We start from the raw sequence: 22,847 nt of genomic DNA on the forward strand, positions 1-22,847 counted from the left end.
TTTGATAGAGTGCCAATTTCTCAAATACTGCAGAATGATTTATACAGTGTTTTCAGCTAAGAGCAATGACTGTCAAGAAGGGAGGAAATCAGTGTTAAAACATATGGTATGTAGCTGTGAGTACAAGTACATCTGGTCACGTTAAAAGAGTAGAACCTCAAAGCACTGCAGTGGTCTTTGTGTCGGTGTAAAGAATGAATCCTTACTTTCTCTCAAGTAGTGCAATGCTGATGCACAATACACAAATACATTTGATACTATTATATAATTGTTGAACAAACACCTATGTTTTGTATGGGTATTTCTGTCTCTGTACATACAGTATGTGTCTTTAGTTGAACCCAAATAAAAATAAATCAGCACAGAACAGCAGGCATTTAAAGATTGACAGATGAAATGTGTTTCCTGTGTCTCTCCTCATGACCCTGCTCAAAAGCACCAGCTACTCTTTCTCTCTGTCTCTCATCTATTCATCCATCCAATAACCCTAGCTGGCCTGCCCGGGTCATTACCCACTGTGATGATGGTTTTGTAGCTCTAATTAGGCTAATTATAGATGTCAGTTATAACCTGGTCGTCTGCAGGGACCTTGTGATCCTACTGTGACTCTATCTGACCTTGGCCTCTCTGTGTTTGTGTGTGTGTGTGTGTGTGCGTCTGTGTGTGTGCGTGTGTGCGTGTGTGTGTGTGTGTGTGTGTGTGTGTGTGTGTACATATGCCTGACCTCCAAACAACGCTCAAACTCCCCTGTCCCTTTCAGTCCTTCACCAGTACTTTCTGTCTTCATCTTCATCACGTTATTTTTCTTTTGTTCCTCAATGTTCTCTCTTATTTCTCATTTTTATGTTTCACCCTTGCCTAAGAGCACCTCTTTTTTCAATTTCCCTACATTATATTGTGTTCTGCGGAGGTGTACATCATCCTACACTGTGCTTATTCTCTGTTTTGTATGCTTTCTACCTTCCCCTACTTTATTCTTTCAAGAATAAACGTAATGGATGTACATGTATGCGCTCACTTCAGGTGATCTAAATCACCCTCTAGAGGTGGATGAGATGAAAGTACACTGCTCTTAAGGCTCTTAATGCGACATTTTTAGTACACATTCGCTGTTACAACAAAAGTCTGCGGTCGTTAAAAAAGCACAAGCTATGGTCCAAAATGCAAAAGAAATGGGTCGCCCCATCACAGAAACAGAAACACACATAAACTGAAATTGGTTGAAGCATATTCTAAAACACAGACTAATATTAGACAACAAATAAATATATATAAGTATTCTCAAAACATCTATGATCATAAACATCTAATTGGTCCTTTTCAATGCCAAGCAATACTTAATGTCTGGATTCCCACGATAAGATTCCAGGTGTTATACAAGCACTGTACTCACACAGCCATACAGTGACATGGCATAATTCTGATTAATGGACTCATTACTATTGCCTTCAGCTTCATACTGACTCAGAAAAGTGTGTTTTATATCTGCAGTGTCTTTAATATCATTACATAGGTATAATGTACTATATGGAACACATCTTTGTGACGTGTAATTGTATGTGTGCAAGAGCAGGGTCCATTTTTATCCTGTATCAACCTAATGAGGAACGTTGCTTTATTTTTAATTTAACTCATGTTCCCTTTGATTTTTCCTGTCTCTCCCACTATCTATCTATGTCTGCCCCTCATTCTTGCTCACTTCATGTCCTCTTCTTTAGAAGCGTCCCTATCCCCCTCTCTCTCTCTCAGGCATCTTTCTGTTTTAATGAAACAGATGTCCCCTCATTAATAAAGACCCGGTCTACCACAGTAATGAAGGAATGAGCGACTGAGCACAAAAGAGAGAGGCGGAGGTATGGAAGATTACAGTTAACATGTGAAGCTGCATCTTATGCTTGGATACAGAACACATTGTGGAACATCATTAACACACTTCTTCTGCCCATAAGCAAATATAGTATAGGAAACTCGTCACTTCATCAGTTCAATAGTTCAGTCCCTGTAACTTAAAATTAACTGAACAAGACACAAACTGTCGAATTACTGGTGTGAAATTGAAGTAGATTTAGCTCTATTACACTACAAACGGCAGATTCAACGCGTTAAATGATTGAAGTGTGAAACAAGACTGTCCAGAAGTGTAATAAATGACCGAAGCATCAAATAGCTGAGGCACAGCATGAAACCCTCATAGCAGTAAAGTGTATAGGAGCCACAGGAAATGTTTGGTTAGTTTCAAGGAGAGTTTAAGTAGCTTCCTGTTGTGCTCTGAGGATAATCTTATGTCTTTTCCCCTTGAGATCCCCACATGCTGGCACACACCAGCTGTTCACTTTCACACTCATACACTCACACACACGCCCATACAAACTCCTCTCAAGTATGGACACCATACACACACATGGCCAAGTCTGAGCACATCCCTACACAAATGCACAACACAGATGCTTGGTAATAGATCCATGCACACAAACATCACCATGATGACATGCACACACACATTTCAACAACTGCTCATAAAATCACCTTTTGAAAGCAGGCTGAAACTGCAGATTGACTAATCAATCAAACTCAATTCCTACAACATTCTGAGTTAAGAAATCGGTCTTTGCGGCATCACAGGAAATCAATCGCCCCATGAACTGGTGCAAGTGTTGCTGTGGAGGTGAGGATTCATTGGCATTTGAGGGCATCGAGGGCCACTGCACTCTCAGTTTAATATTGTGTACTCTCAGTTTTTATCTCCCTCTGATCCTCTCCGAGTCCAAAGTTGAGAATTAAATTCCCCAACAGTAATTCCACAGGACAGCTTGCAGTGATTTTCCACTGCACTGTGTATCCTGCCTGAACCATATTGAGCCGCACCAAAGCCTGACATTTCCTTGCTCTCTGCAGAGCAATATTTGACAAACTCGCATAACTATTGCAACAATAAATGTTAAAATGTCAAATTTGACAAAGACAATTACAAATAATTAATGAAATAGAGTGTGTAGCCTGAGCAGAGGTGTGTGACTCTCACTCAGACAAATCTAATTATGATGTACACAGAAAGGATATTGTTATTTACATACTTGTTTTCTGTACTTTGTGAAGAACATTTGTCTTTCAAATCAATCAGAACTTCAACTCTGGACAAATGTGGAACTAAGGGGTGCATACCTCTAACAGACAACAGATTTGGACATTAACTGCTTGGATTTGGGATGAGATCTGACATCAAACTCTGCCAAGAGGGCGATATAATCACAGCTATGTAAATCAGCTGCCATCAGTCAAAATGGCCAACCGGTAGCATCATGAATCACATCATTAGAAGTAGGCAGACGTGTAGTTAGGGCATGCAAATCACTTCTGAGTTAAACAGATTGATTATCATGGATCAAAAGTGAATTGTGATTGATTTTTTGACAAGAACAGACAAATGGTAAGATGAAGACTTCACTATGCTGATTATTATGGCTATTTTGACTATATCAGTACTTAATCAAAATACAATTCAGGTGGGAAGACTGACAGCTGAGCAATGAAGCTGGGTTTTCAGTTCACAAATTAAATGCATCTGTAAACCTTTTAAGACAGAGAAAACCCCCTTTTGTCAAAAAAATGGACCTTGTCAAGTGAGAGAAACCAAGGTCTCCAATCTGGATGCTTCTTGTATTCGGTGACAGTCAGAAACTATGTGCCTGCTTCAATCATTGCTCAAGTCAGTGAATACTGAAAATATAGTGTGTCTCATAAGTCTAAAGTGATTGTCATGCTGCAATCCATCACTGTCTAGTCTGCTCTCTTTCTGTATTCTTTCTGTATTCTCCCTGATGCTGGTGGGCTTTATAGATGGGATTTGATTTCCATCTTTGGGAGACAAGCAGAGAAGTGTGGAGAGCAGAGCAGAGCAAAGAAGAGGAGAGCAAAGAAGAGGAGAGGAGAGGAGAGGAGAGGAGAGGAGAGGAGAGGAGAGGAGAGGAGAGTAGAGGAGAGGAGAGTCAAAGGGATAAGGAACCACAACGAAAAACAGAACAGGATTGGGAATGAATCTTGATAGGAACGACAGGAACACTTGCCAGTACAGAGACTTACACAGATTTGATTGCACTGGAAATTATCCACAAGGTCACATTTACTCTTGTGAACGTAAATCACATGAACAACCATGTTGATTGGAGAGAGAAACGGGCAAAGCAATGAATGGTAGATGAATGACTGATGGCAAATTACAAACCTGGGTCACAATAGATTATTCAACTACAACAAAATAATAGAAAGATCAAATAGATACTGTACAAATATATATATACAGTATCTATTACATATATGGAATTTGTCTGGTCTCTGCATCCTGAGTCTATGCAGGGACACCATACTGAAGAAATCTGATTTGGGAGATTGGAATCTTTAGACCCAGGTTTGTAGTGTGAGCCTACCCAGGAGCCCTACCTGTTTAATTCCTCTGTCATACCATGCTGCTTACTGCTTCCAGACAAATGGAGGTAGACATGTATGGATGGAAAAACAAGAGAGAAGACAACAAGAGAGATGGAGCAGTGAGATGAGTTTGGTGCAATGAGAGCATGGAACACACATACACACGTGAACAGAAGCACCTGGTCAAACACAGAAAGATAACATTTGTATGTTGATGTATGGTTAATATGACACTTTGGTTTGATTATATTTCTCATTAAGTCATTTGGCAAACTCTCCCTTTGAAGCTGTGGCAGTCTGGTAAACTGCTGAAGTAAGATGTGCTTAAAATGTCTACAATGCTACACAGACTTGACAGCCTGTTAATGAAACGTGAACTCAGGGCAAATTACGTTACCTAGAGACAAAACCACTGACGAAGAAATGTGACAATTTGGAGAGTCTGCTCCTCTGTCTTGGATAGACTGCAGTCTGCTGATGTGGACTGGCCTCTCAACTGTTTCTAAGGTTCGTCTCCTATTGTACGAAAATATCTGTTCGATGTTCAACTCATTAGGGTCCTGCACATTATTTGATCCGTGTGATTAAGTGCCTTCAGGCAAATTCAACAACAAGTACATGTAGACATAACAAAGCGCACAAAGAAATATTTCTGAATGTGATGTAAGGGTCAGACTTTTAGGGAAATATACAGTTCACTAAAACAATGAAGACAAACTTTAAAAGGAGTGACATGTCTTTCTGGTGAAATGTACATCTTTAAATGTGATGGGGAGAATGAGCTTTGAAAGCATTTGCCCAAGAAAGCAGTAGCTAGTGGTTTGTTTGTGTGTGTGCAACATACTGTATGGGCAACATAAGCAAATATGTTACCCAAAGACAAAGCTCAGAGTTCTCCAAATGACACGCACACTATATGCAAATGATGAGCCAGGTAGACGTTTTAAAACAATATGTAAAGCAGGGTTTATTTAAACAGCGTTAAGAATACTCTATATTCTCTGCCCGAGACATTTGAAAGCCAGAACAAATGTGCATGTTGTAATTCAAACACACAATAATGCAGATGCAAAATGCTTTAGTAATGCACAAGGGACATAATAAAAGGAAGAAGGAAAGTGGTGCTGATGGATTTGAGAGAAAGAGAGAGAGAGAGAGAGAGAGAGAGAGAGAGAGGGGCAGAGAGAAGCCACGAAGGGCAGCAGCAGTTGATGAGTTTGCCAAGAAAGTAGGAGGTCTGGAAAGGGGACAGAGAAAAATGGAGGCAGATGAGAGAGGGATCAAAGACCAGGATGACAGGATAAGGAGCAGAGATGCCAGCTCAATATAGGATTCCTTTTTTCCCCCCTCATAACCTAATCTATAGGTGATGAGACATATTCCAAATGTGAGACTCTTCATTCAGTGTTCAGCGCAAAAAAACATTGTGACACCTCAGTGAAACCAACGCAGATATGAAGGAAACATAATACAAACATCTCATCACCAGGCGAGGTTTCCCGACAAGATCTGTACAACATGCTGGTGCTGATGCAAAAGCAAGATTCAGAGCTGTAGAACTGCCGACTGGGGTGGAGAAAATGACGATTTAATCCTCCAAGGTGAATACTGAAATGGTTGCACGGACGGCGATGAAGGAAAGAGAAGAAAATAACCATACAACTTGTAAGACACTGATGAAGTATCATCAGCGTCACACACTTCACATCCACTCAGACATTCATTCATTTCTCTCACTAACAGAGGAGGAGTAGTTGTGCTCCGATGCCCTTTTCAGCAGTGCACTGAACATTTTTGAAGGAGAACCCAAATTAGCGGGAAAGGTAGATTATTAAAATGTCTGGAAATGTGTGGGGAGGGAATCCTTGAACAACAAGTACTCAACAGAGACGACGCTGTAAAGGAGAGATAGAATCTGTGGCCGAGCAGCATAGAGGGAAACGGGTAAGGAGTGAGGAAAGGGGGGGGATGAGAGAGAGAGGGATGCCTCTTGACACCTGAGTGAAAATGTTAATCTGGTCTCGACCTTTAAGAACATATTTAAAGGGCCAGCGAGAGCCATCTGATGCATGCGTGTACACACACACACACACACACACACACACACACACACACACACACACACACACACACACACACACACACACACACACACACACACACACACACACACACACTTGCGCAGGCCTGCTGCAATCAAACTCCAGGCCCTAATTCGTTAACCCAGTACTCAAACAAATTAATATGTAACAAGCTGTATGATATCTGCTGCTGAAACCTGGGAAGCTGAGGGGGTGAGGGGGGAGGGGATTATTGAGTGAAAGGAGGGCAGAGGGAAATAACAGAGATGTGGAGGATGAGAACAGAGGGAGATTGGAAAATGAAGAAAGGAAGCCAAGAGGCAGAATGAAGCTCTCTTCCTTCATTACTGATAAGAACAGTTATAGGTCTGCAACACGATACGCACTCGTGCATGAAGGAACCAATGAATGCCACGGTGCAAACCATACACATACGTGCGTACACGGGACACGCTTGGCAGGAATCGCACAGGCGCACAAACTGAGTGCACCTCGTCCTCTGCCAGCTTTGCTAAAGCCTTGTAATATTTGTCATTGAGCACAAGAGAGCACGACTGTCATCTGGCCTTCACCTCCTCTCCTCATATCTCACTAGCCCCTTTTTAATACTCTCGTGTTTACCCTCAATTTCCATCCCCTTCATCCTTTTCACTTATCCCACCTTACTGACTTCATATCCTTCTGCTTTCCGTTCATTCTTTCCCTGAACTCAACTCTCCTCGTCGTCCCTCCTCCTCTCTCTTGGTCTATATACAGCACGCTTATTGGCAATCCTCCATTTTGTTCTCAACACCAATGTCCTTCTTTGTGATTTTTCAGCCTTCTTTCACTTCCCTTGTCCTTCATATGGTCTGCTTCTTCTACTTTTCTTTGATCCATTTGCGTTCCCACCTCTTGACATCCTCCCATGCTGCTGTCCTCTTCCTCTATTCTTCCCCACCGCTTGCTTCTGGCCCTTTCAAATCCCCTCCTGATCACCCCCTCTTCCTCACATCTTCCCACCCTTTACCTTTCCCCACTCTTTCTCCTTGCATCTCCTTCTCCCCTTCTGTCCTCCTGCACACTCTGGTGTCATTGTAGAGATAATTATTTATTAACCTGTTTATGCCACCACCGTCTACACGTCTTGTCTGTTGGTGCCATCTGTGCGCAGCTAGGTGCCCACCTCCCTGTGCTGATCTGCCCTGCCCATGGGGGAGAAAGCCACACATGGGGCAAAGATCACAGACACACACAAGCTCAAAGATACACAAACTCACTACCTGTCCCTTTTTCTCAGACACACACACCTTCTGCTGACAATCCCTTCGCTCCCTGTGCTACCCTTAGGGCTAGGTGGGGTTAGCTAGGATGGAAAGCTGACAGCAGTAGCCACCCCCATCCCTTCTGTCTTGTCCTGTCCTGTGTGCTTTATGTTATGTTATATCAGCATTAGGTAGAGGAGAAGGAGCTGGTGGCAGGAGAGGTGTTATATTGGTAAAGTTATTTAGAGGACACTAAAAAGAGTGATTCTCTGTCTTCTTTAAGGCACACAGGACACCCAACACTGAAGTAGCATATATATCACCTAGGGGTGTTCCATCAAGCTTTGGTAACGCAAGTACAGGCAGTACCCCGATTGACTGATGACTGACTTACAAACACCCCGTACTTACATGCTGACCTCCATAAAGCCTTGCTTTGCCGGTCTGAGGGAACTGTAACAATGTTGTGTGCGTTGTGTTTGACTAATTAAGGGTAAATGTGAATCATAAGTAACGTCTTGAGATTGAGCGGATTTGAGCTTAAAGCAGCAGCAGCAGTACTGCGACGTGAATCCTGGAGGATTTAAGCATGTGAATGAGTGCCATCGTCACTGTGTTCTGATATGACAGGGGCAGAAGGGTGTGGGAGGGCACAGAGAGGAAAGAAAACACAGCGATAGATAAAGAGGGAAACAGGGAGAGGGAGGGAGAGAGAAAAAGAGAGGAAGGCAGAGAAAGAAAGCCTTTGGGACTGCGGGGGGATTGTGATCATGCGTCTTGGATCTCAATAAGTAAACAGAACAAATATTCTCCCTCTCTTCTCCTCCTCCTCTGCTCTTCTTGCAAGCTATTCCAAGTCCCCTGCCGTCCATTCCCTCATCCCGATCTCCATCTCTTGGCTTCACTTCTTGGCAGCCCCTCTCATCTCCTCCACTCCCCACGGCAGCTTTCTTTCATCCCCCCTTTTTTTTTTGCTTCATTTCTCACTGCATCTCTCCAGCGCTCTTGTACTTCTCTCAGCATAAGGTTCTTTTTCCCTCCATCCCTTATTCTATCAAAGGCCATTGCCCTTGGTTATTGTATCTGTCTGTCTCTCTGTGTGCCAGTGTGAAAAATTCTCTCACTCTGTCTCTATGGGGAGGCTGGCAGAGGAGGTGGTCCTGGTGGCCTCTATCAAGGAGCAGAAAAGACTGTGGGCCCATCTTTGGGGAGAGTGCCTCATTAGTGTGAATGGTACACAGGAGAGCATGTACAGACTGTGTGCGTATGTGTCTGTTTGAGTGCCTCTGTCTATAATTAGGAGTCACAGTGAGAAACACTGTGGATCAGAGTTAGATAAGTGTTCTGGCAGCAAGCCAGGGTTGGAGCTTGTTTCACACACACGCGCAGAAACGCGTACACACGCATACACACGCACACAAAAAAACACAACTCCCACTGGTGTCGTTTTTTTGTTTGGCATTGCAGAGTGGTTGTTCAGGATGATTTGGCTTCCGGCTCCTCTGAAAAGGAACCACCTGCAGATGGCAGGGGCCAGTTGAAGGTATCCAGAGTTACCTTCACTACATGTCTCAAGCTGGAAACCACATCCACAGATGCACATGCACACACACTCACCTGTCTGACAGGCATCAAGGGACCACAAATGTTCTTCACTTCCCCAACATGTAAACTTCGACTAGGTTAAGGATTCCTTCATGTTACAGTAGCCACCATTGTGTCCACCCACTAACACAGATATCACTACTACTACTACCATGCCCAACGTTCATAACACACATCTGCCTTTATGATTTTAATCAGATGTGGGGGTTCTGGCAGCAGATCTCATCAGATCATATAGACTGTAAGCATGTATATGGAGCAAACAATGGAAGCTCTGATGATTCTCACTTCCTTTTTGTGCTTTAAACACAGAACTCTTCACTGCTCCATTTAAATTATTTTCTCAATACATGATTGCACAGTTTCTCTCCTTATTGAGTGAGTGCAGTATAGTGTATTGTGTGTGTTTAAGGGTCTGTCTAAACAAGGTCATAGCTCACAGGGGTCAATAAAAGCTTTTTCAGTGCTGTGACAGGTGGGGTTAAGGTTCATAGTGCAATGACAGGCAGGGTTAAAGTTCACACATGTACAGGAAAAGGAAGGCAGGGACACTGCATTCACACATTGGTGCTGAATCCTAAATCATGCTATAGCACAATCTATTATAGTGTGGGTAGGCAGACAGGAAGGCAGGGAGTAACACAATAATAAAATACATTTTGTTTAGCTCCATCCCTAGAGGGGCTTTCACTTTGGGAAATCTCCCTTCGTCCTTACATTTTTGTTACTTCTAACTTCATAACTTGATTGTAAAAAGGCCATGTTGGTTGTGTCGACCAACATGGCCAGGCAGCTGATGAATATCCGCAAGTGAAAACAATTAAGGGGGTGAAAAGTAAACCTTTAACACCACAGAGACCATTTTAATTTGCTGCTCAGTTGTTGTTAGGATAGCACAACAAAAAGGACATCGTAATGGCAGCATACTGAGACAGCAAAATGTTTACCTTCAGTCCGTGTTAGGTGGACCAGAATGGACCGCACATTATGTCAAACCCATGTCAGTGGTGAAATCACCTACTTGTGAATTTCCCTGTTGTGGGACGAATAAAGGATTTTCTTATTGTAACTCATTGCAAACAATGATCTGCAGCGCCAAATTGCAAATGAACAAGGAGACTTTTCCACAGAGCTAAACTAGAGAAACGTTTCCGGTGACTTCCAGAACAACAGTCATTCTGTTCCTTTCACTTAAATGACTTTGGTGCAAAGATACTTTTGGGTCACCACCCACTTTGGCAGGATTACTAAAGATACAATAGGGAGCATTCTATATTACAAGCAAGGCAGTGCAGGTGGCATTCTCCATTCAGAGGCTCTCCATACAGGACTTGATTCATCCTTAACCTGGCTCACCTTCGCCTACAGATCATTTTTATTCACATAAGTAGTTGTGAATTGCATAAAATTATCCTTTTCAATTTGAGGCAATCTGATGTAGGATGTGATGTAATTGTAATTCCACATTCATCAACTTGAATACCCTTTGTATTTACCACAGCACAGACACTTCCAACAGCATGATTCATAGCCATATATTCATGTGCAATTCAACCTCGCTGCTCTCCTGTTTTAAAAGCCTCAATAAGTAAAGAAATATGATTATCCTTCTCAAAGGAGTGCAGATAATGGGTGAAGCCATGCAGATTAATCAAGCCTCGGTATGAAAGCCTCCTAACTTCCCATCTAGTACATCTAGTACAATCAGAGGAGACCATCACTACAAGACACACATTCAGTCAGGTGATATCAGAGCAGATACACTCACTCAGTTGTCTCCTTGATGACAACGTGGCGCTCCCATGCGCCTTGATGCCCTGGAAACAGAATATATGTTGACACAAAGGAACCAATAAAGAAAAGGACGGAGACAAAGAAGAATTGTTGTTAGATGAGAGGAAAAAGCAATATTTCACATTGCTACATTCACAGCAATCATCAATCAGCATTTGACACTGCCTGCCCTCCTAATGTGCGTTCATCAATATCGAGCTGTCTTTTATTAACTTCAAAGAGTTCATTACAAACTGAACAAGCAAACAAAGTACTATAAAGTATAAAGCAGGTTACACAGTTCAGCAATATTACAAAGAGGAAATTAGTGAATGTCATTTCTGGTGTCAGACATGGCCATGCCTGCTAACAATCACAAGTGTCCAGAGTGACTGAATGAAGGATGAATTTAAGAGTGAGTTACTTTATGGATCAAAGAAATGCTTCATATACAAAATAAACAGAACACAAGAGGATATAGTTCTGAATTTTAGATGCAAAGCACCTCATGAATCCATAAATGCTAACTCTGCATGAACATGTGCACTGACCAACATCACTACACTCCCATCCACAGCACTGCTGATCTGTGGCTTTCAGTGTCAGTGACATTGCCAGTTTACCCAGACGGGAAAATGCCAAAACATAAACTACAAATGTTAACCCAATCACAACAATGTGCTGAGCAGCAATGAGACAGGGTTCAGTTCTAAGCAATCGCTCCCAGCCAAATGTAAACAGAAAAGTCTGAGTATCCTCAAAATGAATAGAAATCCTCCTGAGAATGATTTCCATGTCAAGCTCAAATTCCAGGACAATCCAGCCTGCAGCTGACTGACAGAGGATGATGCTGACCGGCCAACACACTAGCGCAAGTACTAGATGCATCTAGTGAAAGGGCATATATAAACTAAAATGTGACTATTTAAACCACTAAAGTACAACCCAGGAAACCTTGTGAAAAGAAGTAACTAAACCAAAACCAATGTAACCTTAACACACACACAAAAGCACAGTTTCAAGCAGGCAGATGGAAGGAGGTTTCCAACAGTAAAAGTTGATGGTCACATAAAACTACAATAAAATACCTTATTCCCCGGAACAAAACCTTAATAGCCTCTCATTTGTTCTCTACAGATCTACCTATCTATTATTTTATCTATTATATATTTCCTTTTCTCACACAGCCCCCCTCTCTGGCATATACACACTGGGTGATATCTATCAAAATCGCTGAATCTATTCCATGGTATGACTCTGTAACTGCAATGAGAGTTATAATTGTGACATAAAATATATGTAGCCTATGCACCTTCCCACATATGACAGCAGAGTGCATGTTCAAGCCCACTACTGTCAGCAGAATGTGTAAATTGGGGGGAAACTTCGGTCACCTTACACACACACACACACACACACACACAGAGACAAACACACCCACCCTCTCGCACACACACACACGTATAGGATAGGATAGGATAGGGTAGTATAGGATAGGGTAGTATAGGAGAGGAGAGGAGAGGAGAGGAGAGGAGAGGAGAGGAGAGGAGAGGAGAGGAGAGGAGAGGAGAGGAGAGGAGATAATTAACTTGGCTTGGTAACAGTGTAATGGAGGTTAAGCAGTGACAGGGAGGGAGGGACAGGGGAGGGTGAAAGGGTAACAGTAATAAAGGAGGTGAGGTAGAGGAAGGAAGGAGACAACGTGAATTCATACAGGTGAAAGGCTACCCATAAAGTAAGAAGAAAGGAGCATGAAAAGCCTTTCAAAGACATGGTGACAAAAGACGACAAAGATGATACAAGGGAAGCAGACACACGTGTAGGAGGAAATTTAAAGTTGGAGAAGGATGTGCAGCTGAAGGGCAGGGAAGGTGACAGGCAGAAGGTAGAGATGAAGACGGAGGCAGGAGGTGGGGACAGAGAAGGGAATCAATATGAAAATGGAGAGAGAGAGAGGGAAAAACAAGAAGGAAAATGTATGAATGCATAGAGAAAGTAAGAACAGAAAAGCAAGGGCAGTTTTTATGAAAGGACATAAAGAAAGGGGAGGGGGATTAAGGAAATCATAAAATTCAAAGAAAGAGAAGACAGGACAAGAGGGCCGATGAACATAAAAATGTGTAAAAACTCTAAGTAGGACTCTCTCTCTCTCCCTCTCTCTCTCTCATCCGTACCAACCCCATTACTCAGGACTATAGCTGTACAAAATGATCTAGTTTACAGGAATAGGCATCGGAGACCTACATAGTCACAAGCAGCAAGAAGACCCTTCCCCCCTTCCTCCAAGTCAGCCTGGTACACGGGGGGAGCACTGATGACGCGGGCACATGTGATCTACGTATGTCATCATACATGTGCAAGCGGGGTTCCCAAGCTTGATCAAAACATACGGTAGAAAAACCAATCTGCACTTTCATTGCCACCATTCACAGCAATAGTGATTGGACGTATGCAGAGGTAACTTGAAGCACAAACCCATTTCCCCCCTTTCTGACCCTCTGGATCAATGCCTACAGACACAAACACACCCATAAACAAAGGCAAAACAAAAGAGTCAATGAATCCAACTCTGCTTTGCTTTGAACAAGTGTTAGGACGATCACTTTGACACAAATGAAGAGGCAGACGAGAGAGAGACACAAGTGCTACTCTGGGCAAAAGCTAATGTTAGAAGTTGACTATTAAGGAACATTAGCGGGGATGTGATGGAACTGTGTCCTTGATCGACGATGTACTATTCTATTAATAGAATCTTTATCATACTTTATAACTTCAAAGGGATATGGCAAACCTGAGTTTATGATTCTAACGTTTTCTTATTATGCTGTGTGTTTGTACGCCAATTGAAATAAATAAACATTGTTTTATTTTGTGTAACAAACCTAAATCTACTTCAAGTCCTGTGCACTCAACACAGCAAATCCTTCAGACATAATGCACTTCCTGTGAGGTGAACAAAAGAGATGAAAAGACAAGAAACACTGAGGGTAAATCTCAAAGCTTATAGCCCACAAACAGACGATAAATTCCAGACTTATTCCACCGCTACTCTTCTCCTTCCAGAGGAGACAGCAGTCAGAGAGGATGGAGACAGTGGGGGGTACAAAGCAAAGGCGAAGAAAGAGACGGAGGGAAAAAATACAAAATAAAATTGACAAAACAGAGAACAGAAAAGCTTGACAAAGGGGGAAAGAGAGCGAGAACAAGAGTGAGCTAACCTTCAAGAGCTTTTGATCGCTCACCCCATAACCTTGCTCTTTTTAAGAAGGCCCATGAAATTAGCTTGCTGAAAGAAAGCAATCTCAATTGATTCAACCCTGTCTAAAAAGTTTGCAACAGCCACAATACCTCCAGCTCTTTAAGAGGCTCTGCAGGACATAAAATAGCTTCTCTCCTTTTCATTCCTAAACCCTTTTCCTCGCTCATGCTTCCTCCTTTCCCCTACCACCATCTCTGAGCTGGCACACTGAGAAATAGATGACATTTTAAGTGCAAAATTAGATAATGAGTATCTGTCTACACGGGTAAATTTTTTGTTTTGGCTCTCACCATACCCCCGCTCATCAATTTCAAGTGGATGTCTGAGTTTTCCTGAGGAGCACTCGATGGGATTGTGTCTTACTGGGTCAAGCTGCCCTTTCTCCATTGATTAGGATGATTGTTGATGTCCAAATTATACTGCTTCTATGATATTACAGTTATCAGTGAGTTTAAACTTGATGGCGAGACTGTATGTATGTATTTAGGATATATGGACATGGATTATATTTATTCATCACAGAGGTCACTCCTACAACAGCTAAGTTAATGCTGCCATCAACAGAAGCACGTACTCGTCTGGGATTTGGTTGACTGAGAGGCACGGCAGCTTTGTTTTACTACACGGCATTTAAAATTGGATAAACTATACAGAAATCACAAGAATAAACATACTAATAATGAAAAAAGAATCGGTGCAAATGCGAACAGGTCCATTCTTCATCATGGCCACAAGGTAACTGCCAATTTCCGATCCCTAATAATGGCTGGTGAACACTAAGCTAATCAACATTTAAACTGTCGTTTGACTTGAACATGAAATCAATGCAAGTAATCAATGAGTGCTGTGTGCTTGAAATGGTACTTCAGCAATCAAAATAGTGTATATTCTCTTGTCTGCCCTTGTGCTGAATAAGACAGAAAGCCAGCCTGTTAAGAAGAGGAACTTGAGAAGAATGGTGCCAAAGTCACATTTCTATGCGATAGAAGGTGGGAGCCAGGAGCTCTCCCCAGGACTGAGTGTCCGACGGTGGAGAATCCAGGGCAGGAGAATCCCTGATGGATTTCTGGAGCCCTGGATGAGAGGAGATGAAAGGCGAGAGGAGGAGAGGAGGAGAGGAGGAGAGGAGGTCCACAACTTCAAAAGCTAACTTCTGCACAAGACGACAGCAAGTGGAAGAAAAGGAGAAGGGCAACGGGAAGAGGAAGAAGGAAATAGGAGGACGTTCCAGAAAAGAATGAGAGTAAGCGAGAGGGAGAGAGGATGGGTGAGAGTGGCCGACCTCGTGAGGTGACAGAAGCAGTAGAAATAGCTGCCCCACTTGTAGACACACTTTCTGTTGCTTTCCGACTGTCCTGGATGCACTGGGGTAGCTAACCCACATAGGCCTGTTCCACACTGCAGCATCTCTCACATTCACAAACACAGAGAAAGGCACTCTGATAGGCACACACGCTCTCTCCGTCTCTCCCTCTCTGTCACACACACACACATACACACGTACACACAAGAGGAGGGCTTAAATCAGGCCACACATGCTGCAAGCTACTGCTGAGTTAAGTCACCTGTGCTGCTAGCTTAGCTTGCTAGCGGGCAGGCAGCTGCTCCTCTAATTAAGAGCCTATTTACTGGGAGGACCTGAGCATATGGGAAACTGTATACAAATGTCCTGGTCTTATAATAGATGGCAGTGCCATACGGTGTGCGCCGTGGCTAGACTTACTAAAGTTGGTCATGTTTTATATGGAAAATAAGGTTACCTTGGCCCTGACTAAACACTCTGAGGTAAGAGACTTTGGGAAACATTCAACAACTAAACCTCTGAGACATTGACGATTAGGTTCAATAGATGTTAAAGTATAAAAGAACATTCTTTTGAGTGGAGCAATTACAGGTCTGGTGTACTAATTTCACTTGTCTATATATTTCCACCTGCTGGGGAGATGAGACACCCAGTGGCACCGCTTGAATACAAATGATTAAGCAGGAGATCAATCAAACCAGACCGACTGAGAGACACAATATGACTGAGCGAACATTCTGGCATTAAATCTCTGCTCTCCAGTTACATAATAGAATGTCTGCACTTCAATTTAAGAAACAAACAGGTGACTAACTTAGCCAACAAAGTAACATTAAAGTTAAAATGTGCTCTGCTAATGGCATCCTCTTTATTAATGTGGGAATAATGCCACCGGCAAGTCAACACACACAAACAGACACTCAACAATGAGTGAATTGTGCAGTCTGGGTCATAAATGCAACCTATTTAGCTCATGTTACTTTGACACTTTCAACGGCTCTTTTATTGACTTTGCTGTCCAAGGCCGAGACTAATGGCTGCTCCACAAAGACACACACACACACACACACACACACACACAAGCACACACACACATGCAGAGACAAGCAATGACAAACATAAGGACCAGCATGTGAATTTGCAATGCAACACATGGTGTGCACACATAAAACCACAATTTCACGTTCTTTGGCATCTCAACAACAACAGAGGCACAATTATGCGAAGCCATTTACGTCTACATTATGAGAAATGCATTAGCCAGAGATAGCAAATGGGGAACAGTGTGTATGCTTATGTAAGGTTTTGTTTTGTGTGTGTGTGTGTGTGTGTGTGTGTGTGTGTGTGTGTGTGCGTGCGTGCGTGTGTGCGCGCGCAAGTAGAAGGAAGAAAGAGAGAGAAACTTTAAATGCAGGATAAAAAAAATAACACTGATAAAGGAAGAATGATGGCGCTGTCTTCCACACAACTTTTCATAAGAGACGTAGATGGAGTTTGACAGGTATGGTAATAAGAGAATTTTTATCAATACCCATGATCGTGACAATATTGAAACAAACGGAAGCTGGTAAAGATGACGCAGACAGTAGTTGCTGAATGTGTTCATACCTCGTAACTTTGTACTTTATGTACTTTTAAAGAATTACTGCAGGCAGGTGTACTGTACGCATTTGCTCAAGCAGGCATCAGATATTGGTTTGACATCAGTATAACAGGTTATCAATAAACCTCATGCAGCCAAAAACACCAGCAACCCTCGGAATGTGTTTGTTGGCCATTGACCGTTTTGATGTGATAAAGTAATAACAAGCATAAATTCGGCTAATAAATTAAATATAAGCACTCTGTAAGAGCTGACAGTTTAGTACACAGTATTGTATCCGTTGTGAAAAAGTCCATTTCGCACATCTGAATTGTGCTGTTAACATCGATAGAAGTAGAATTTTAATACCTTCTGTATATGTTTTAACAAGACAGTTGCACACCTTTTCTGTCGTGTGTGTATGTCATTGTGAGACGGTGTGTATTGTGCACGTAGTTGCTCACACCGTGATGCAGCTTTACCCCTTTGACAATGTTTCTTGCCAACTTTGTGCACATCATGAAAAATGTTGTGAAAGAACTTTCTCACAGCGGCGGAAATAAAATAAAAAAAGTGTTGTAAAAGACAAAAACACAAAGAAACAAAGAAACACCCCCCCAACTTCTGCTCCTGTTCCTGTTACAGGCAGCCATTTTTAGACAGTCATCCATTAAGTCTACTGCGTTCCCATACTGTCAGCCCCTAGCAAAGCCAAAGAGGCCATGTCAGCTGAGGGCGTTAGGTACCTAGGCAGGTAGGAAGTAGCACAGCGCTCTCTCAAGCACTGTGGGAATTAGAGGAAGGAGTGAGGGAGCAGGTAGTGGACTACCATGTGACAGCCACTGTGGTATAACATCTTTAAAGAGAACAAGATGAATTACAACTTTAGCTCAATGTCACTGCTCTTAAAGAGGTGGGAGAGGAAGGAAGGAAGGAATAAAGGACAGGTAGACAGATGGATGCTCTGGCTAAGCCTAAAATACCATCAGTGTGTAGAGGCGGTACATTGATTTCTCTCTAACGTCAAGTAAATACATGAGGTTTAAACTGGTGTAAGCATGCACTGAGTAAAAGACCTAGATTCTGCCATTATACTCCTCATACATGCTTCAGGTAAATTGGTCAAACAGCAGAATCCTATCAGTTACATCCATGTATACATCTTACTCACAGCTTTGCCTTGCTGAACAAGAGTGTAGTAGGAGCAAAGAGCAGAAGGAAGACTTTTGTCATATTAAAACCCCCCCAAATTGGTGTATTTGATGTATCCTAGTAGTATTATGCATCGTAACACAGTGTAGTGCTGCCTTGCATAGGCACAGCATTTACCTGAAAAGTGGTATTAGTGTAGTTGCTATGTGGTTGCGTGTCTGTGGGAGAGAGTGATGTGTAGTCTGAGTGCACCTTACCTCTGCTCCTATGTGTTCTGTCTGCGTTGTGCGGTCAGTCATTTGGCAGTCTTTCATTTTCAGGGCAGCTTTGGCACTCTCCTGCATACAAAAACAAACACACACCCATCAGCTGTGTCCAAAATCTCAAGCCTGAACATCAAAAACACATAAATCAGAACAAGTAAATACTCTTCTGGGAGACTTACGCAGCACTTATAACTGCTTGTTTCTGTTTCCATGCTTAGCAAAATATCAAAGGAAACAACAAGCATCAAAACAACCTCAAACCCCTGACGTTCCTCTATTGCAGCATCTCCTGGAAGCCCGAGGGGGGTCATAAAACTGTGCTGAAATGTAGGAGAAGCTTTCACTGCCAAATTTTGTAGCAGGGACCCTCCACAAAGTGCATCAGCAGAGAATTCATAAAAATTGACAGGCAGTGCTGGCCAGGCAGCTAAAAGGTCCTTCTAGGAGATAATTAATAGGTTTTCCCAGACAGATTTACAGAAAGGCGTATGGAGAGAAAAAAGGCGTGGCTCCTCTCCTTCAAAATACTGCACTTTTACCTTGAGCAGAAACCTGCCGACTCCTGCGGTATCTCTGGATTACTATTTTGAAAAGGCAGTACACACACACACGCTCTTTGAATGAGAAGACCCCAGCACTTTTTCCACTGAGAGAGTTTTATTACAATGTCACTAATCATTCTGACATGCTTGCCCTACACTACTCACAGGAGGGAAAAAGACCAGGGACGAAAAAGTTGCAGTGGTTATGAAATATTGAGAAATTCATTAACCTTGATTAAAATTTATCAACCAAATCAGGGCCGGGGCGGAGGAAAGGGGTTAAAGTAAAGAGAAATTAGAAGAGTGGAAAAAAGAAACATAAATAATAAAGGTCCATCATTTGTGTAGATCCATCAATAGTGAGCTGAACAAGTTAAAACCCTTGTCGTAACTCATGCACGTGCCTACATTACACGCCGGAAAGCCTTTGTGCAGCTAAATGTTGCGGTTGGGACATGGTCCTTGCACAAAATGCACCAGCAGAGAGGAGCAAACTCATAAAAAGTGACAGCTAGTGATGGCCAGCAGCGGCATAGCAGGTCCTTCTAGGAGATAATTAATAGCTTTTCACTGGCAGATTTACAGACAGAGGCAGAGGGAGGAGTGGGTTGGCTATGAGCTGCCCTTTCCATAAGAATGATGCACTTAAACTTAGCTGTGGTGGGCAAGGTTTCCCTTATTATCACACACACACACGCACACGCACTCACGCACACACATACTGATATTGAATATGCACACCGGTACAAATCCTCAAAGATGAAACGTTGTCCAAAAAAATTCAATGTCATCAATCTGAAGAAATTACAGAATGCCCTTTGATATTTTGGTTGAAAATAAGGCTGGGCTGCAGTCATTTTCTGTGTGTGTCTGTGTGTGTGTGCCTGTGTGCCTGTGTGTCTACACCAGTGCATACACCAAAGACTGATTGATGGATCCGCAAATGTGTGAGCTGGGCAAAAACATAAAGCCATTTGGTGGCTACACTCACACACCATATGGTAGAAAGAGAAAGAAACAAAGAGGAGAGGCGGCGTAAAGATGGGATGAGAAATAAACACAGGAGTGAACAGGGAGAGAGAGAGAGAGAGAGAGATTGTTTTGACAGTTAAAAGGGAGAAATAAGCAAGAAAAGAAATTAGCTCTAAGTGCCAGAATGTGATCAAACAGCTGCCAAACGAGACTGAAGACTGTGGGTTGGACTGGCATTTCTCACAGCACTGCCATAACAGTGGCATATTCTCCTGCTAAGGCCTGGCATATTTTCTGCGTGACATTGCTCTGATGGAACCGGTGACAAATTACAGATGAGTAGAGGACAAATGCTCAAGTGTTATTGTAAAGGGCATTTTGGTGAAGCACCCAGGGATCTGACTTCCAAAGAAAACAGAATGGAAATGGAGTATTTCACATTTAAAACTGTATATTTTATAAGTAGAATTGACTTTTCCAAATGGGTACGGAAACGATTAACAGTGAACTCCATTCTTGCTAAAGAGGCAATTTTTTGGGCAATTCTTGGCTTGACTGCTGTTACATTAAGCTGGCAGTTGACAAAACAAAGACAGTTAAGTTGGGCTTCCTGGTGCAATGATGTTCTATATTGATTGTGTATTGTGTAATTGAGTGTGACTTAAAGCCAACTTTGAACTACAATCACATTTATTCCCCCTCTCTCTCTCTCTCTCTCTCTCTCTCTCTCTCTCTCTCTCTCTCTCTCTAATCCATTTTCCCTTTCCCTATTTCTTGGACTTGATGTGTGTATGTGCTTTACATGCTACATCAAAATTAAGCCGAAATGTGGAAAAATCAAACAAATGTTCTGCAAATTCATGAACAAACACAAAACTTAAATCTTAAAAAGTTTGATATTGAATAAAATGTTTCACTGAGGCTTTATGCTTAAAAGAGAATTAATGAATGAAAATACCAAAAATCAGGCATTTAAATCAGTATTTTTAAAACTACTTAATTATTAACCTCGCAGTGAAGAAAAACAGAAATAGAAAGAAACCAAGTAGTGGAGGTCAAATTGAGCGAAGATAACACTTTTCTGAAATTGAGATAATAATAAATTTGAAAATCAGTTCATTCTCATTGTCTGGATACAGTTACAACACTGAATGACAGAGTTGACTGGCCAGTAGTCCACATATACACAATGTGTTAAAACTCATCTGCTCTCAGTTTGGTCATTTTAAACGATTCTGCAAAGAACTTGCACCACCCACCAGTGTGTATGATGTAAAAGGGAAATCGATGTCTGTCTACCAAGAAAAATGCACAGACCTTTTTCCATTAAATTCGTATTAGAACCCCGAACATGCAGGCATCCGGTTTCATCATCTCTTCTACGATGTGAAATGCATAATCTTTCCATCTTGCTACATATTGATGTGTGCGGAATCTTACCAGTTCACTCTGGAGTCTGAGAATCAACTCGTCCTTCTCCCTCAGCTGTTGCAGCAAGGCCTCCTCTCTGCCTGGATCCTAAACAACAGAAACACACACCACATTACACACTGTTCAAGACACCGTAATGGAGTGTTTGATCTGAAGCAGACTCCGACAACAGCAACAAACAGGGCCTAAGAGAAGTGACAACCTACAGGAGGCGTTAGTGTGTGTCCGTGCATTTAGAGAGTTTAGTAGTGTTTTTAGGAATATTTATGGCCATGTTTGTTACCGGTGTTGCATGTGTGTGTATGTGCAATAAAGCTGTCATGTAGTGGATGCAGCAGGACTGTGATGTCCTCCTCTCTTTATGTGTCTGTGATAAACTTAGTGTGTCCTACAGCAGCACCCCAGAGCACACAGCACTTTAGTATGACCTTGTGCTGTCATCAGACATTACTGTAGGGAAGGAGGAAGGGACAAACAGAGACAGACAGACAAGGGGGGAAATAATAAAATCAATTCTAATAATTTTATATAGCACTATTCCAAACTGTATATTCAAGACAGTATAAGCGATTCTAAAAATGCTCTATGATTACAATGTCTTTTATAAGATATTATATGATGTATCCACTTTTATGGCTCCTGCTCGTCTCATTTGTCCGGCCCAGTAACCAGAGTGTGGCCACACTGCAGCTGGTGGAGCCGGGGTCACACAGTAGCTCACAGGCTATCAAGTGGTTGGAAATGTAACAGCTTCAGACCGAGCAGAGCAGTGAAAGTTATCAGTAAAATCTTCTAACTCAATTCTAAAAAGGCTGGATAGCCAATGTGCTAAAAATGAGGGCGCTGTAAAAGACAGATTATAAAAAGAGTGTGAGACAGTTGGACAGGCAGGAGAAAAAGAGGAAGGGAATGGAAGGTTAAGGGGAGGGAGAAGATAATGTGGAGAGAGAGACGTGAGAGACAGGCAGTCATTACCTCTTCAAGGACATGAAAGCAGCGGACAAAAAAAAGGGGTGAGATAACAGAGGGAAAATGAAGGAGAACCGGGAGGAAAGGGGGACAGGACAGAGGAGAGATAGAAGGGAAGGAGCGGAGGGAGAGGGCCTGAGGCATAGCATGATGGTCTGAAACTGTTGGGAGCCATCTAGCTAAAGGACAGACAGAGAGTCAGAGACAGACCAGAGGGGAACATCGGGCTGCACCATTGTCCTC

General features: G+C 42.4%; 2 protein-coding genes across 3 annotated transcripts in view; both read right to left on the reverse strand.

Moving 5' to 3' along the window:
- Positions 1-22,847, reverse strand: part of ccser1 (coiled-coil serine-rich protein 1) — a 91,389-nt gene that overhangs the window by 24,557 nt on the left and 43,985 nt on the right. For both annotated transcript variants that reach the window (XR_012963865.1, XM_076154032.1), the window contains exons 9-10: positions 21,645-21,722; positions 18,682-18,762 (exon numbers count right to left, since the gene is read on the reverse strand). Coding sequence is in view for 1 of the 2 variants with exons in the window: in XM_076154032.1 (XP_076010147.1) it covers positions 18,682-18,762; positions 21,645-21,722 (159 nt within the window). In the remaining variant the exon portion in view is untranslated. The remainder of the gene's footprint in view (positions 1-18,681; positions 18,763-21,644; positions 21,723-22,847) is intronic.
- Positions 1-22,847, reverse strand: part of pggt1b (protein geranylgeranyltransferase type I, beta subunit) — a 123,073-nt gene that overhangs the window by 11,081 nt on the left and 89,145 nt on the right. The window lies entirely within an intron of this gene.

The sequence above is a fragment of the Genypterus blacodes genome, unplaced genomic scaffold (genome assembly GCF_046128005.1).
Source record: "Genypterus blacodes isolate CSIRO-AG114 ecotype Tasmania unplaced genomic scaffold, CSIRO-AGI_Gbla_v1 ptg000061l_1, whole genome shotgun sequence".
NCBI lineage: Eukaryota > Metazoa > Chordata > Actinopteri > Ophidiiformes > Ophidiidae > Genypterus > Genypterus blacodes.